At 50.6% G+C, this 17,526-nt stretch overlaps 1 protein-coding gene across 2 annotated transcripts; it reads right to left on the bottom strand.

Annotated features, from left to right (window-relative positions):
• Positions 1-1,705: 1,705 nt before the first annotated feature.
• On the bottom strand, positions 1,706-4,451 carry LOC136499301 (BTB/POZ domain-containing protein At1g03010-like). Of its 2 annotated transcripts, none has more exons than XM_066495010.1 (4): positions 4,333-4,451; positions 4,174-4,240; positions 2,889-4,103; positions 1,706-2,775 (listed from the first exon to the last, which is right to left on the bottom strand). In XM_066495010.1, the coding sequence occupies exons 1-4, from the start codon at positions 4,422-4,424 to the stop codon at positions 2,191-2,193; spliced, it is 1,959 nt and encodes a 652-aa protein (XP_066351107.1). In that variant the 5' UTR covers positions 4,425-4,451; the 3' UTR covers positions 1,706-2,190. The 2 variants fall into 2 exon arrangements, with proteins under 2 accessions (XP_066351107.1, XP_066351112.1); XM_066495015.1 differs by having other exon boundaries at positions 2,889-4,091.
• Positions 4,452-17,526: the final 13,075 nt, after the last annotated feature.

Raw genomic sequence — 17,526 nt, 5'->3', positions numbered from 1 at the left:
GGACACATCTTAGAGAGCTTCATGTAATTGAGAAACCTGCATTCTAGCGGTGTTCAAGGCCGCCGGATATTCTTGGTGATTGCTTATTTTTGTCACTCATTCTACTCGTTTTTGGAACAGTAGTTTCTCCGTCCTAAAAAGTACGGAGTAGGTAACTTTAGTATAGTGTAAGTAAAAATCTAAAGTTTATTTGAGGTTCCGTTTCAAAAAAAAAAAGTTTATTTAAGGTTATACTACACCAAGTTATTAAGATTTATGATGCTAAATAATATAACTAAATGATATTAAATATATTTTTATTGTAGGTATTTGAAAGTCATATAAATGTCGCTACGTTTTCAAAATTTAATTTGAACTATATATTTTTTAGATTTGGCAGAACCGGTGGATTGCAAGGTAGGTTCGGTGGGCCTTGTAGGGGCAATAAACCTCGTTACGGGCCGAATCGCAATTCGAACCTGCGTCTGCGTCTCATAAATAGACCAGTTTCTCCTCGCTAGCAGGCCCGACCCAGCAGCCTCTTAACTTTTATCTTGATGGGTTGAGGCATGTGCTTAAGTAGACTTGTTTGAAATCAAAAGCATTACAGCTGGAGTAGCTCAGTTGGTTAGAGCGTGTTGCTGTTAAAGCTTGAAGGTTCAAGCCCTTCTTCCAGCGATAAACTCTTTTTTACCCAATTCCTACTTACTTGCTGAGAGCAATTTCTACTCTTATTTTTATATTCAAAATTTTCTACTTGCTGAGCAATTCCTTCCTCTAGCGACTAGCGATAATCCTACTTTTGAACAATTTCGCCAGCAATTCCTTCCTACTTACTTGCTGAGCAATTTTTCCCTCTACTTACTTGCTGCCTTACTTTACTTTCTAATAAGCCCAAGTCCACTTTTGAGCAATTTCTACTTAATTTTATATTCAAAATTTTCTACTTGCTGAGCAATTCCTTCCTCTAGCGGCTAGCGATAATCCTACTTTTGAACAATTTCGCCAGCAATTCCTTCCACTAGCGATAATTCCACTGTGAACAATTTCGCCTTATTTTTAAATTTATAAAATTTTCTACTTGCTGAGCAATTCACTAGGTGGAAGATTCAAGCCCTTCCTCTAGCGATAATTCTTCCACTTTTAAACAATTTCGCCTTATTTTTAAATTTAAAATTTTCTACTTGCTGTGCAATTCACTAGGTCCAATATTCAAGCCCTTCCTCTAGCGATAATTCTTCCACTTTTGAACAATCTCACCTTATTTTTAAATTTAAAATTTTGTACTTGTTGAGCAATTTAACTAGGTCGAAGGTTCAAGCCCTTCCTCTAGAGACAATTCCACCTTTGAACAATTTCGCCTTATTTTAAATTTTAAAATTTTCTACTCGCTGAGCAATTTTACCAAAGAAGAAATAAAATAGCATGTCTACTTTGCTGAACAATTTTGCTTAAAGAAGGAATTAAAATCGCTCGTCTGAATGAATTTTGGCTGCCTTGCTGAACAGTTTCGCCTCAACAAGATTTTATCAAGTTTCCTACTTTGTTGGACAATTTCGCCTTGTTTTTAAACTTAAAATTTTCTACTTGCTGAGCAAATTCACTATAGAAGAAATTAAAATCGTCTGTCTACTTTGCTGAACAATTTTACCTAAAGAAGACGGAATTTGGGCCGAAACTACAGAGAAAACAATAGCCATGTCTCCTCTGATCCCAATCTCTCCGTATTCAGATACTCTGCACACTCAATGATACATACAGTCATACACCACTCGAAACCGTTCCATAATCCATCCATCCATATACGTACATGAATCGCGTCGCTTCGCATGCTGTGTCGAACGCCATGACTTTCATCAGCAGAAGACCATGCGATGGCTGCACGAAATCCAGGAAGAAGTAAATTTGCACTGCACTCACTCACTCAAACCATCTCTCTTCTTCGTCCGGTTCGTTTCGGCTTATTCGCTCGTATCTGGCTTATAATCCACGGCTTGAACAGTGCTTTTCTCTTTACACCAAATCAGGGTACTTTCAGCCATGACTTATAAGCTAATTCAGCCGAAACGAACAGGCTGCTTGTATGCTATGCACAGTTGCACACGCGAACTTTGCTGTGCGTACAGCTGGAGCTTGGCCACTCATCCTCGCGAGCAAGCTCGATGGGCGGCGTGCCCGACGGGCGCCGTCTCCTCTTCCGAGGGACCGAGATCATGAGATGGAGTGGCGGCGGCGGCGCTGGAAGAGCACCTTGGCGTCGGCGGTGGCCTTGGCGCCGAGCTGCTGCAGCCCGGGCTCGGCGGCGGGGCGCATGCGGAAGAGCCTGCTGAGGCTGCGCGCGAAGCCCCGGAGCAGGCGGTTGGCGGGGCCGACCCGCACCAGCTCCTGCTTCATGCTCACGTGGTCCTTCTCTAGGTCCGTGAGCCGCATCCGCATCCGCGCCACCTCCAGCTTGAGCTCCCGGTTCTCCCGCCGCACCGACGCGTAGTTGTCCCGCGGCGACATGGCGCCGCTGCCCACGCCGCTGCCTGAGCGCATGTTCACGCTGCCCTGCACCGACGTGGCGGCCTCGGCGCACCCGAAGAAGAGCGCCGCGTCGTGCCCGCCCATGCTGCCGCCCCCGTACTGGATCGCGCTCCGCAGCCGCAGCTGCTCAAAGTAGAGCACCTGCACCGCCATCTGCACCGGGAGCCGCTCGTTCTGCGCCGCGTGGCTGCACGCGTCAGGCGTCAGACGCTGGCAGTCGATCGCCTTGCACAGCCGGTACCGCTCCGCCTCCTTGATGTTCGGGTGCACCTGCATGCACGCAGTCAGATTAGATCAGATCGGCAAGCACAAGCACGTTAAGCTAGCTGCCTTCTAGTTCTGGCTAGGCGAAGGAAATTAAAACAGGCTGCATCGGTGCGTGCCTTGAGGAAGATGTCGACGGCGCGGTAGAGGCCGTCGGTGACGACACGAGCGTGGTTCGGGAGCAGCTCGGCGAGGGAGATGAACTTGGACAGGAGGATGTTGGAGTCGAGCGCCACCTCCGCGAGGTAGCTGTCCAGCAGCTTGGCGGCCTTCACCAGGAGGCTCTGCTTAGGCGACCGCGGGCTGTCGTAGTCGAACCCGGCGTCCTCCTCGTTGTGGTCGTCGTCGAGGTTGAGGAACACCGAGAAGATGCGCGCCACCACGTCCGTGTCGTACAGCGCGTGCTGCTGCCCGTGCCCGGCCGGCGTGGCCGCGCCCGAGCCGGCGGCGATGAGTATGTCCTCCAGGATGGCCTGGTCCAGCTGCATGCCAATCCGCTTCTCCAGGTCGGCCCTGCAGATGCTGGACGCGGACACCGACATCGCCGTCTTGAGAAGCCCCGAGAGGAAGGCCATCGGCACGGGGCTCTTCTTGGACTGCGCCGGGAGCAGGCCCACGATGGCCTCCACGACGGCGCGCTGCTTCTTGACGGCGTCAGCCTCCGCGGCGCCGCCGCCGCCGCATCTGTGCACGTCCCTGGCCATGAGCCCGTGCAGCGAGTTCTGCGCGTAGTTGATGAGGATCCGGGTCACCGTCTCCTGCTTGAGCCCCTTGGCCTTGACCGCGGACAGCAGCCGCTGGAAGAAGTCGAGGACGAGCGTGGCCACCGACTTGCCCCACCAGTCGCCCGGCGAGTCGAGGTCGGCGAACGCCGCCGCGGGCTTCAGCTGCGCCGCGCACTGGTCCAGCTTGGACAGCCCCGACGTGAGCTGCTCCTTGCACACGTTGCTGGCGATGGCGGCGATGAGGCGGGGCACGAGGCCGACGTCCTCGGCGGCCGGGAGCAGCGCCTCGCAGCTGCGGAGCACGGCAACGGAGCTGGCGATGCTGGGGAGCACGGCGTCGCGGAGGAAGGACTCGGCGCGGAGCTCCAGGCTCTTGTCGGAGAAGTCGTCGGTGATCTGCAGGTAGTGCGCGGCGCAGTGCAGCATGGCGACGTTGGCGACCGTCATGTCCACGTGGACGCCGTAGCAGAACTTGGCGGCGAGCTCGAACGCCGGCGCGCCCCCCGGGGTGCCGTGCAGGCTGAGCCGCGCCGGCTTCGCGTCCTTGGCCTCCGCGACGAGCCGCCGGATCTTGCCGCTCCGGGACACCAGCGGGAACTGCGCGAACAGCTATGCCGTCGGCCTTAGCACATCGTTTTCATTTTCTTTTTCGTTTTGGCAAGGAGCTCTCAGCTCTCACCTTGTGGAGCGCGAAGCTGGAGGTGCCGACCTCGACGGTGAGGTCGCTGGAGACGTCAATCGGAGGCCTGCAAGACGTAGTACAAAGAGAGGGCTTAGCTGAGTTCGCGACAGGATCGGAGCACAGGATCCGAGGAAGGAAGCAGAATGAATGAGTTACCACTCATTGGAGTGGCGGTTGATGAGGCTCGGCCGGAATGTCCTCTTCCCGGAGATGCTCTGCTTCAGCTCTGTCACCGTCGCCACGCCCATCTCTCTGTCTTCCTCTACTTTCTCTCCCTCTCTCTCTCCAATGAAGTAAGCAAGCAAACACTGCAAAGGGATGCACGCCTAAATATGTTTACGTGGGCGTCAGGACAGAGGACAGTGCAGCTTATTAGTAGTACAATACTAGTGCTTTTTAAGACAGTGGTGGCGAGTGTGTGGTGTGGGAGTGCGTGCAGAAAGAAAGCCAGTCTAAATCTGTAGCCTGTTATTAGTCGGTTCATATCATTGCTGGTTCGTTAAGAAGTACCGCTGGTTAGTTTGTGTGAGAGAAAAATATTATTCTGGCTAGAAATTTATGATCGTTTACGACAAGCCACAGCCAAACGAACAGGTTGCTGATGTCCAAGGCCATGGGGCGCAGTTTAATTCAAAATGCTCTCGCTGGCTGAACGTTGGCTGAAAAACACTGTTCTGGCTGAAATATTGTCAGAGAAAAACACTGTTTAGGTTAAAAAAAATCAAACAAGTTAAATATGGAGTAAGCCGAACGTGGCCAGTATAGCTAGCCTAGCCATGGATCACAATCACATATGGAATGGAGGTCTGATGATGACGACGCAGACTGCAAAGCCATTCGGCAGGGGCAAAGCCATGAGTTAGGAGTCCATGGTTATTATAAGAAAATCAACCCTACTAATTCACTAATATTTTCTTTCCTACATCCACACCAACAAACGTCCCCCCGCTGAGAAGTTCTTCCTCCATCCACCCAAAAAAGTATACCCAGAAAAATAACATCTTCAAAATGAAATGTCTAGATTTAGTTTGAGCATTCTCTCAACATCTTCAAAATAAGCTGTCCAAATTTAGTTCGAGCATTCTGTCGGTGCAGAAAGTGACCAACATATAAATATTTATAGTTTTGCCGTATGTTGTGATCGAATGTGGCCTACCACTCAATAACACAGGGTTTATACTGGTTCAGGCAACGTGCCCTACGTCCAGTTTGAGTCGGTCGGTGACTTTATTCCTGAGCCCAGGTGCTCGAAGTTGGCTGTGGGGTTACAAACGGAAGGAAGAAAGATGGGGGTACAAAAGGTCCGATCGGACTCTGGTCTAAAGGGCCGAGAGTGACGAGAGCTCCTACGTGCTTTGAGTGTTTGAGCGTATGCTCGAGGTTTGAACCTAGTGGTTCTGTCGTTGTGTGTGAGTGAACTGAGTCCTCTTTGTTGAGAGAGAGCATATCCCCTTTTATAGATGAAGAGGACGGCCTTACAAGCGAGAGCGAGAGAGTACATACGCTACTAAGTCTTGTTGCCCAAGCAGTCGGGTACAAGATGACTATAGACGTCCCAGTACTGTTGATGTCAGACGCATGTGGAAGGTTTTCACCGTGGTCACCAGGTACGATAAATGCTGGCGCCCACAACACTGTGGATGCCCAGATGCATGTGGGGGGCCTTACCGCATTTGCCTGGTATGGGAATTGATGGCGCCCGTAACACTATAGGGTAAATGTCGGCGCCATCAACACTGTTGGGGTTCTGACATGCCTGGAAGGATGCTGGATGCCCTTCTGCCATGCCCTGTTGGTACTATCCAGCAGGTGTATAGGGTACGGTCATCGGTATTACGGTTGACTTGAGCGCCCTATCTTACTTGCTTCGCCCGTTTCCTGGTCCTCACCGAGCGGGCGTCCCCAGTCGGTTGGTCCCAGCCAGCTTCGACTGCGCCAGTCAGAGAAGAGTTGTAAGCAGAGGTTTGGTGTATTCCCGATCGAAGAGGTGGGTCAGAGTCGGAAGCGGCATTTGGCCAGGCCTTCCAGTCGGAGAGACAAGCCAAAGTCGAAAGCGAGGTCTTCCAGTCAGAGAGGTGGACTAGAGTCGGAAGCGAGTGTTGTTCTTCCTTGGCTAGTCCTTCTGATCGGAGAGGCAGATCTCTCTTCTAGCCTATTGTTCAGGTAGTTTTGGGGCAGCCTAGGAGTTGCGCGTTGTTCGCGACATCGTCTGCTGGGCCGAGCCTTTGCTGGGAAGGCGATTCATGAGGGACCCTAGGTTTATGAACCCGATAGGAGCCCCTGAGCCCTCGAGCAATTTGGATAGAATCGTCTGGAGGATTTTTGTCTTGACGGCGGGTGCGCGTGAGCGCACCTACGGGTGTAGCCCCTGAACCCCCGAGCAATTCGGGTAGAATCATCTGGGGGGTTTCATGTTGCCAGCGAGGGAAGTTTTGTTTCATCAGCGGGTGAGCGCAAGTGCACCCGCTAGTGTAGCCCCCGAGCCCCCGAGCGATTCGGGTATAATCGGCTATGGTGTTTTATCAGCGAGCGAGGTGGAGCTCACGGATCCTGGCGTCGGGCGCAGCTGAGGCAGTTTAGGGATCGGTCGAGACGGAGCTCGTGGATCCTAGCGTCGAGCGTAGCCGAGGCATTTTAGGGATCGGGCGAGACAGAGCTCGCGGATCCTGGGATCGAGCGCAACCGAGGCATTTTAGGGATCGGGCGAGACGGAGCTCGTGGATCCTAGCATCGGGCGCAAGCGAGGCATTTTTGGGATTGAGCGAGACGGAGCTCGTGGATCCTGGCATCGGACATAGCCAAGACCTTTTAGGGATCGGGCGAGACAGAGCTCGCAGATCCTAGCGTCGGGCGTAGCTGAGGCAGTTTAGGCATCGGTCGAGACGGAGCTCGTGAATCCTAGCGTCGAGCACAGCCGAGGCATTTTAGGGATCGGGTGAGACATAGCTCATAGATCCTGGCATCAGGCGTAGCCGAGGCAGTTTAGGGATTAGGCGAGATGGAGCTTACGGATCCTGGCGTCGGGCGCAACCGAGGTAGTTTAGGGATCAGGCGAGACGGAGCTCGCGGATCCTGGCGTCGGGCGTAGCCGATGTAGTTTAAGAATCGAGCGAGACGGATCTCGTGGATCCTAACATCGGGCACAGTCGAGGCGTTTTAGGGATCAGGTGAGATGGACTCGTGGATCCTAGCATCGGGCACAGCCAAGGCGTTTTAGGGATCGGGTGAGATGGACTCGTAGATTTTGGTGTCAGGCGCAGCCGAGACATTTTAGGGATCGAGCGAGACGGAGCTCAAGGATCCTAACAACAGATGTAGCTAAGGCGTTTTAGGGATCGGGCGAGACGGAGCTCGTGGATTCTGGCATCGGCCGTAGCCGAAGCCTTTTAGGGATCGGGCGAGACGGAGCTCGCGGATCCTAGCATCAGGCGCAGCCAAGGAATTTAGGGATCGGATGAGACAGAGCTCATTGATCCTAGCATTGGGCGTAGCCAAGGCATTTTAGGGATCGGGTGAGATGAAGCTCACAGATCCTAGCGTCGGGCATAGCTGAGGCAGTTTAGGGATCGGGCGAGATGGAGTTCGCGAATCCTGGGGTCGGGCGTAGCCGAGGCAGTTTAGAGATCAGGCGAGACGGAGCTCGTGAATCCTAGCATCGAGCGCAACCGAGGCAGTTTAGGGATCGAGCGAGAGGGAGCTCGTGGATCCTGGCGTCGGGCAAAGCCGAGGCAGTTTAGGGATCGGGCGAGATGGACTCGTGGATCCTGGCGTCGGGCACAACAGAGGCATTTTAGGGATTGGGCGAGACAGACTCGTAGATACCGGTGTCGGGCGCAGCCGAGGCATTTTAGGGATTGGGCGAGATGGAGCTTGTGGATCCTGGCGTCGGGCACAGCCGAGGCATTTTAGGGATCGAGCGAGATGGAGCTTGTGGATCCTAGCGTCGGGCGTAGCCGAGGCGTTTTAGGGATCGGGCGAGATAGAGCTCGCGTATCCTGGCGTCAGGCGCAGCTGAGGCATTTAGGGATCAGGCAAGACAGACCTCATGGATCCTGGCGTCGGGCGTAGCCGAGGTGTTTTAGGGATCGGGCCAGACGGATCTCGTGGATCTTGGCGTTGGGCGCAGCCGAGGCGTTTTAGGGATCAAGCCAGATGAAGCTCGTGGATCTTGACGTCGGGCGCAACCAAGGTAGTTTAGGGATAAGGCGAAACGGAGCTCGTGGATCCTAGCATCGGGCGCAGCCGAGGCATTTTAGGGATCGAGCGAGACATAGCTCGCGGATCCTATCATCGGGTGCAGCCGAGGCATTTTAGGGATCGGGTGAGACGGAGTCATGGATCCTGATGTCGGATGTAGCTGAGCCCTTTTTGGGATCGGGTAGCATCAGGCGTAGCTGAGGCAGTTTAGGGATTGGCTGAGACAGAGCTCATGGATCCTGGCATCGAGCACAACCGAGGCATTTTAGGGATCGGGTGAGACATAGCTCGTGGATCCTGGCGTCGGGCGTAGCTGAGGTAGTTTAGGGATCTGGCGAGACTAAGCTCATGGATCTTGGCATCAGGTGCAGTCGAGGTAGTTTAGGGATCGGGCGAGACGGAGCTTACAGATCCTGGCGTCAGGCGCAGCCGATGCATTTTAGGGATCGGGCGAGACAAAGCTCGCGGATCCTGGCGTCGAGCGTAGCCGAGGCATTTTAGGGATTGAGTGAGACAAACTCGTGGATCCTGGCATTAGGCGCAGCCGAGGTGTTTTAGGGATCGGGCAAGACGTACTCGCGGATTCTGGCGTCGGGCGTAGTCAAGGCCGTTTAGGGATCGGGTGAGACGAAGCTCATGGATCTTGGCGTCAGGCGCAGCTGAGGCGTTTTAGGGATCGGGCAAGATGGAGCTCATAGATCCTAGCATCGGGCGTAGCTAAGGCCTTTTAGGGATCGGGCGAGATAGAGCTCGTGAATCCTAGCGTCGAGCGCAGTCGAGGCATTTAGGGATCAGACGAGATGGAGCTCGCGGATCCTAGCGTCGGGTGCAGCCGAGGCATTTTAGTGATCAGGTGAGATGAAGCTCATAGATCCTGGCGTCGGGCGCAGCTGAGGCTGTTTAGGGATCGGGCGAGCTAGAGCTCACAGATCCTAGCATCGAGCATAGCTACGGTAGTTTAGGGATCGGGCGAGACGGAGCTCGTGGATCCTAGCGTTGGGCACAACTGAGGCAGTTTAGGTGTCGAGCGAGATGGAGCTCACGGATCCTAGCGTCGGGCACTCCTAAGGCAGTTTAGGGATCGGGCGAGATGGACTCGTGGATCCTGGTGTTGGGCACAGCGGAGGTGTTTTAGGGATTGGGTAAGACAGACTTGCGGATACTAGCGTCGGGCGTAGCCGAGGCATTTTAGGGATCGGGCGAGACGGAGCTCATGGATCCTAGCATCGGGCACAGCTGAGGCGTTTTAGGGATGGGGCGAGACGGAGCTTGCGGATCCTGGCGTTGGGCACAGCTGAGGCGTTTTAGGGATTGGGCGAGATAGAGCTCGCGTATCCTAGCGTCGGGCGCAACCGTGGCGTTTAGGGATCAGGCGAGACAGAGCTCGCGGATCTTGGCATCGAGCGCAATCGAGGTGTTTTAGGGATCGTGCTAGACGGAGCTCACGGATCCTAGCGTCGGGCGCAGCCGAGGTAGTTTAGGGATCAGGCGAGATAGAGCTCATGGATCCTAGCGTCGGGCACAGCAGAGGAATTTTAGGGATCGGGCAAGACAGAGCTTGCGGATCCTATCGTCGGGCGTAGCCGAGGCGTTTTAAGGATTAGGCAAGACGGAGTCACAGATCCTGGCATCGAACGTAGCTAAGCCCTTTTTTTGGATCGAGCGAGCTTTGTGGATCCTAGCATCGGGCGCAGCCGAGGCAGTTTAGGGATTGGGCGAGATGGAGCTCGTGGATCCAGGTGTCGGGCGTAGCCAAGGCATTCTAGGGATCGGGCGAGATAGACTCGCGGATCCTAGCGTCGGGCGCAACCAAGGCATTTTAGGGATCAGGCGAGATGGAGTCACGGATCCTGGCGTCAGACGTGCCGAGGCATTGGGCTTCTGGAGCCCCTGAGCCCCGTTGGGTTTGGTAGGGGTCAGGTTGTGTTGGTGTAGAAAGTGACCAACACGTAAATATTTGTAGTTTTACTATACGTTGTGATCGGAGGTGGCCTAGTACTTAATGACACAGGGTTTATACTAGTTCAGGCAACATGCCCTATGTCCAGTTTGAGTCGGTCAGTGACTTTATTCCTGAGCCTAGGTGCTCAAAATTTGTTGTGGGGTTACAAACAAGAAGGAGAAAGATGGGGGGTACAAGAGGTCCAGTCGGACTCTGGTCGAAAGGGCTAAGAGTGACGGGAGCTCTGCTATATGCTTAGTGTTCGATTGTGTACTCGTGGTTTGAACCTGGTGGTTCTTCTATTGTGTACTAGTGAACTTGATTGATCTGAATCAACATATCTGTTGGAAGAGAGCTCATCCCCTTTTATAGATGAAGGGGATGGCTTTACAAATGAGAGGGAGGGAGTACGTTCGCTGCTAAGTCCTGCTTCCCACGCCGGTGGGTACAAGATGATGGTAGCCACCCACAACACTGTTGAATGCCAGATGCACATGGGAGGTTGCGTCGTTTTCTTTAGGTATGGTAGATGTTGGTACTTGCTATACTGTTGATGCCAAAGGCATGTGAGGGGTTTTACTATGTTTGCTTGCTATGGTAAATGTCGGTGTCCACAACACTGTCGATGCCTCAGAGGCACGTGGGGGAGCCTTACCGTATTTGTCTGGTATGGGAGTTGATGGCGCCTACAACATTGTAGGGGAAAATGTCGGCGCCTATAATACTGCTTGGGCTCTGTCATGCCAGGAAGGTCATAGGGTACTATCCTATAGGTATACAGGGTACGGTTCTCGGTATTGTGGTTGACTTTAAGTGCCCTGCCTTACTTTCTTCGTCTGTTTTAGGTCCCTACCGAGCAGGCGTCCCCGGTTGGCTGGTTCTAGTCGGCTTTGATTGTTCCAGTCGGAGAGGAGTTGTATGTAGGGGTTCGGTGCATCCCTGGTCAAAGAAGCGGGTTGGAGTCAGAAGTGGCATTGGGCTAGGCTTTTCGGTCGAAGAGGCCATCTAGAGGCTAGCCGGAGACTGAAGCGAGCGCTCCAGTCGGAGAGGTGGGCCAGAGCCAGAAACAGGCGTCGTTCCTCCTTGACCAAGCCTTCTGGTCAGAGATTGGATCGTCCTTTCTAGCATGTCATTTAGGTACTTGGGCCGGCCCAAGAGCTGCGCATTGTTCGCAGCGTTTATCTGCTGGGCCGAACCTTTGCTGGGAAGTGTAACACCTCTGGTGTTTTAAACCCTAAAAGATGCCATGTCATCATATGCATTGCACATCAATTTGAGTTAGTGAAAACTTTGATATGCATTCACTAAAACAAGTTTACTTTTATGTTTATATGTGTTGACTTGTATGGATGAATCAAGTTCATAACTCTAGTATTAAATTTGAATTCCAAAACCCTAATTTCCACCCTTTAAATTCTATCTTAGAAAACCTAATTGAAAATCTAAGCACATTTTGGGGTTGAGCCTAAAAGGAAAAATGTAGAGCTTGTCAATGTGTACAAAGTTGGTTTTTAGAGTTTTCAAAGTTGTTATGTAAAATTTGGAGTAATTTGAAAGGGGATAAATTCTTAAAGTGTCCCCTTTTGATTTCAAACTTGCATTTTCAAATCTAGATAGAATTTGGGTATGGTTATTAAAGCAAAGTTGTAGAACTTTAAATTTGGAACAACTTTTATCTTTGGAGATTTTTGAGTTTCCATACAAATTTGAGAGTAATTTGAGAAATGATGCAAGTGCCAATTCGGTAATTTGCTTGAACAGTGCAAGCAAGCAGCTCTCGCCGCCAGCCATGCTTCCACTGGCTTCTACGTGCGTCTGTGAGTGCCACCTCCTGCTTCGACATGTCTGCATGGCCATAACGTGTCGAGCGCACCTTCTCCCGTCGCCGTCCGCGTGCCTGATAACTCTGAGCGCCGTCTAGTCATTCTCTTTCTTCCTCTGTTTTTCCCGTCAGCGCCGCCTTGCTCCGACGAGCTCATGTCGGAGCCATAGAGCCCTCCCAGTCTCAGCCGTTCATGTCACCATGATCGCCATCACCTAGCGCTTCTAGATCACCCACTTGCCTAGCTTCTTTCCCTTTGGTTTGCCCGGCGTAACCCCGTCTTCTCCAACTCTAGCAAGACTCCGCCGAGATCAGTTCCACCGTGGACAGGGAGTTCGGGTGGGATTCTTGCTTCAGCTTTTGCTGTTTCTTGATCTTTATTCTCTCGTGATGCTCATGAGCTTGATCGTTGATCGTTTGGTCGGCTGCTTTACTCAGAACGGAGCTACACCGTGAGTACATGTCGCCGCCATCGTCTCCAACATCGACGACTTAGCTCTAACTCACCGCAACCGTCGTTCTCGAGTGCATCGGCTTCGGGGTGAGCCACTGATCATGTCTGTGCGATCTATTTAACCTCTACCATGCCATAGCCACCGGACCATGGGTCACCGACGAGTTTTGCTCTACCGTGCCGCTGCGCGCGTCGCTGCTCGTGCTGTGAAGCGTCGTTGGGCTGATTAAGTGTTCGGTTAGGTCCGTTAGGAGATGTTGAGTATGCCGATGACCTTAGTTACGCCGATGAGGTACTATATCGTCGAGCGCACGTCGGTCGTGCTCCGCTGAGCAGCCATCGTCGCCCGCAAGGTCACTCTAGTGACCTAGAGCTTCAACTCGTGCCACCAGTGTGTGCGCAATGGCTAGGAGATCATGTTGGTTCGATTCCTGCCCCCAGAAACCTCACCGCCGATGAGAACACGCCGGTCAGAGGCTCGACATCGCGCTGCTCTCACTGACGGGTGGGACACTGATGTCAGTGACTGTTTGTTTGAAAATGAATTTTTCTAATTTGCAGAATTGATTAAATAGTGATGTGATTTGTTTATTTTGTGTAGAATTAAATAGAGCTCCAAAAATTATGAAATTTTTTGTGTGACCTCTATGAGATGTAACTTTTTAGGAAAAATATTAAATGTTATTTTTCAGTACATTTTGAATGTGATAAAAATTGCTCAATTTAATTAAGAAATGGGTTTTCATGATGTTTCTAGGCTTGTATAATTATCCAAAAATTATGAAAATTGTTTTTACACTTAGTTATCATGTGATGAGACTTCACAAAAATTTTGAGCTCAATTGGAAGAAGTTGGTTTATTTCATAATTTTTAATTAATTGTTAATTAATAAAAACAAATGTTAACCCTTAACGACTTAGGTTTTGTTTGAATTTGGGATTGAGTGATGACCTTGGATCATAAGCATAAAGTGATCCTTGTCATTTAAAGTGTTTGAGTTTATACAAAAAGGGTTTAGTTAGTTTTTGGCTTATAACTATACCGCGAAGAAAAGTTGTATTCAAGTTATTAACTTTTACATCCATCGTCAAGCATGATGTTTATATCTCGCATCATTTTAAACATGGCATTATTACTATGTGTAGTGAACAAAAGTGAGAACATGGTAGTCAACTAAGTTGTCGAGGAAGTTAATCCACCTGTTGAGGTCGAGTTTGATATCTGTGGAACATCTCCGGGACCAGACTTTTCCGACAATCAAGGCAAGCCCCAGATGCATTTAAACCTACCTTGAGTTTTACAAATTTATATCGCTTATGCTTTTAAATACTGTATTATGTGATTAGGAGTTGAGTGGAAACCTAATTGATGCATTACCAACCTTATTCTTCCATATCAACCTTGTTACCAGTTCTAATTAGGGAAGGTCTAGTTATGCTTAGCCAGGCTTAGGTAGATAAAAGTCGGGTGATTACCGGTCACCTGTGAGGTATAAATAGATTTTTGGATACAATTGGTTATTTATGCTATCATGAGGTATAATCGTGTGGAGTAATAAATCTAGACCGGGTGGACTCGGTGTATGAGAGCCACAAGACATGGGTTCTTTTTTCCTGTGTCGATTAAGAACCGTCCGTTGTTGAATTGCATGAGGTGAGACTTTGTAGTACTAGCCACATACTTTGGTAAGCCTTAACTTGGCTATTCTATTATGAGAATGGCTACTCGCGCACTGGGAGTGGAGAGATGGCGAGAGTAGCGTGTACCCATGTGGCAATGGGCTGGATTGGTGGAGTACTGTATTCTCGGGTGGCATAGACCCGTTCTTGTTTTAGAAGATCTGAGGGTAGGTTGGTATATGTAGGTCAGGGACCTGCATATGTTGTGTGGTTGGAAATCCCCAACTAGGTTATAATCGGTTTGAATCGTTGTTGCTCCTCGATTATGGAGACTCAACTCACTATTCATCATCATAGTTAATAAATGAAACTTGAGGAAGATTTGAGAAAGGGTTTGATATGAAGTTCATGATCTCAATACAGATCATGGCAGATTCATATATGATCTTGATGAGAGTTATATGTTGAAAGAAAGAATCATGTTAGAGAGCTTTTACGCAAAAGAACTTTGATTCTTGCTAAAGCCTTACCTTGAATCTCCAAGCCTGCATTCCTGAGTTTTCTCCATTTATATGTCGGTTTAGTCTTGTTGAGTACTTTTATACTCAGAGTTCTTTAACCCTTGTTGCAGGTGAGCCTCATGGGCAGGTCTGCCTTGGACCGTGCTGCATGACGGTTGTTCAAATCAAAGATGTCGAGTAAATGTGTGGTCCTTGGGCAGGGCACTTTAATTGCGTGTTTTGTTTTATGTTACTAAGCTACTCCACTACTATGGTTTGTAATAATAATCGTACTTAGTTTGTGAAACAACTGTTTTGTAACTAAGTTATTGTAAGACTTCCACTATTTTACTCTGATGTATATTAATGAATAAACTGTTGTAATACTACAATGACTCTGTGATGGATCCTGCTCGGAAGAAATCGTGGATGATTCGGGTTTCCCGAGGACACCCTACAGGCTTCTTAAGTTACCGGGAACATATGCATAGTCGTCAGAAGTCATTGGACAATGATAGGTGCATGTGGGCCCTATAATTTGGGAGGTTCTGCCACCGGAAGCCGGTCTAAGAGGGACACCAGGTTTATGAACCATAGGTTGAGTTGGAGTTTTCGTGCATTACCCCGTCCATGTTTTTTTGCAACCAGAGGGGCCAAGCTAACGTCGCTTGCCTCGATGGCTCGAGTGACGCGCTCGGTGAGCTCGCTAATGGGTACGTTCGAGTAAAATTTAGGTTCATCGTTCATGACAGGGTCGGCATAGCCCTCATGTGGCATTCCACTGCTCCTTATCCTGCAACCCGGTAGATGCCTAGGTTGTTCCAAAGACCGACCCGGGTGGCCCGCTGGCCTCTCCTCGATGGAGATTCTGTGGGTTTGGCTCGAGATTAGGATCGAACAAGAAGGTTGAGATGACCCTATCTATTTTGGGGCAGACTGGGTGAGGGCCACTCGATTTGACGCGAGGCGGCCTCGAGCCCTTCATGGGCCGACCTTCAAACCCCGGTCGGTCATTGCTCATGTTGAATGAGGCAACTACCGCTTCATGACGCAACATGGAGTGTTGTGATGCATTTAACTGCATATGTGATGCCTTGGGTGTATGGAATGAATGAATGCGTGTATAGATGAGTGAATGACAGTAGATGAATGAATGATTATATAAAGAAATAGTGGGGTTGGTAATGTTACCTTGATGACTCGAGTGATGAGGTTTGAGAAGCTCCATTAGGAAATGTTTGACCAAGATCCACGCTCGTCGTTCGTGATGGAGTCGGCATAGCCTACATGGGGTATCCCTCTGCTCCTTACCTGTCTCTCGATGTTTGCCTGAGCCATCCGATCGACTTAGGAAGCCTAATGGCCTCTTCTCAGCGGAGATCCTGTAGTTGGGCCTTTCCAAGTCCCACCTGGGAAGGCGGAGGGCCACCTACAGGTGGTGGCGCTTTGTTTCTCATGCCCGACATGCGATAGTGGTGGGCCATACCCAGGCCACATCCCATCTATCTAGGCGCCATTCCATCGGGCAGGATGCGTCCCATCGGCCAGGGCACATCCCATCATTTCCCATCCACATTGAATGGGAGAAGGGAGAGGGTTTCTTGTCCCAACCCTTTGCCCTTCTTCAACCGCTGCATCTCCTCCTTAAATAGGGGAAGGGAGAGGGAAAGGAGAACTCATAGACTTGTTCATGAATCCGAAGTGCAACATTGAGTCGAAGGTAATCCAATGCGGATGAGATGGTGTTGGCCGCCTTTGCCAAGAAGGGGCTACTTCCGCCAAAGGAGGTGATGCACCAGAGGGTGCTGCATGTCGTCAGCTTCGTCATCGTCTACGAGGCCTTCGTTGGGATGGAGCCGCACGTGGACTCCTTTCGGTGAATCTTCTCTGGGTGAGCCTTGTCGGAGGGGAAGCCGCACAAGACTGCGCTGGTGGGGGGTTTTGCCCTTGCAGCTGCTCAGGTCGGCCAGTTCATCAAGTTTGATGAGACATCCTTCAGCGATGGTGGTCATACTTCGGTGGGCAGCGTCCCTATCCAGGAGCTACCTCGACTGCATGAGAAAGTCCAGAGCTCCATGCTCTTCTACTGAGCATCTATGGGTGCAACGCCCTTGAGGTACCCGTTGTGCTTGCCAAAGTTGAGGGAGCGGAACCGAGCGGGGCCCTTGCGGTGGTGGTTATGCCCGGTGGCATATGCCGTGGTCTTACCTTTGGCATCAACCGATGCCGCCGAGCGGCCTCAGTAGCATTTGGAGTAGAAGTAGTAAGCAAATGTAATCGTTAAGTTCATGGGGGAGGCCCCATGTGAATAGTTTTTGTATTAATGAATATATTAGTTCTGCTTTGTGATAGAATCGCTATCCGTTCCTTGTTTTTTATCCTAGCATAACATTTTTTATCCTTTCTTTTTCGCACCTGCCCGTTCGTTCTGTAGGCTGCAACTTTAAGAACCCGAGCGTGGCCCGTGAGATTCGGCTGCTTGTAACTGTAGGTCAAGACAGGGTGCGCTCGGTTGAGAGAAAAAACAAAGTTACATAGGGTAATCAAAGAAATGGAATGCCCTTTCATTCGGGCAATGCCCTTTTGTTCGGGCAAAAAGCTTTTTACCATGTGATAGTAAAAAAGAGAGGTGGTATTGTACCCTCATGGAGCCCCCGAGCGACCTAGGCCAAAAGTGTTTAGGCTAGAGTGCTTTACAGGAGCAAGCATTGATAAAAAGTGGTAAGACCAAAATTAGGGGGAAAATGATGTAGCTGTTCAATTTTCCAAGTGTTGGTGAGAACATTGCCGTTGTCGTCCTTTAGTCGGTAGGTGC

The sequence above is a fragment of the Miscanthus floridulus genome, chromosome 1 (assembly GCF_019320115.1).
Source record: "Miscanthus floridulus cultivar M001 chromosome 1, ASM1932011v1, whole genome shotgun sequence".
NCBI lineage: Eukaryota > Viridiplantae > Streptophyta > Magnoliopsida > Poales > Poaceae > Miscanthus > Miscanthus floridulus.
Note: the sequence above shows the minus strand (reverse complement) of the source record. Positions and strands in the feature narration are given on the sequence as shown.

Bases quoted from the DNA above. Each gene is read 5' to 3' on its own strand.
- LOC136499301 (XM_066495010.1), bottom strand. From the start codon at position 4,424: ATGGGCGTGGCGACGGTGACAGAGCTGAAGCAGAGCATCTCCGGGAAG. The intron at 4,104-4,173 runs GTGAGAGCTGAG...CCGACGGCATAG, and splicing joins CCAGCTTCGCGCTCCACAAG to CTGTTCGCGCAGTTCCCGCT. The intron at 2,776-2,888 runs GCACGCACCGAT...GCGTGCATGCAG, and splicing joins CCGTCGACATCTTCCTCAAG to GTGCACCCGAACATCAAGGA.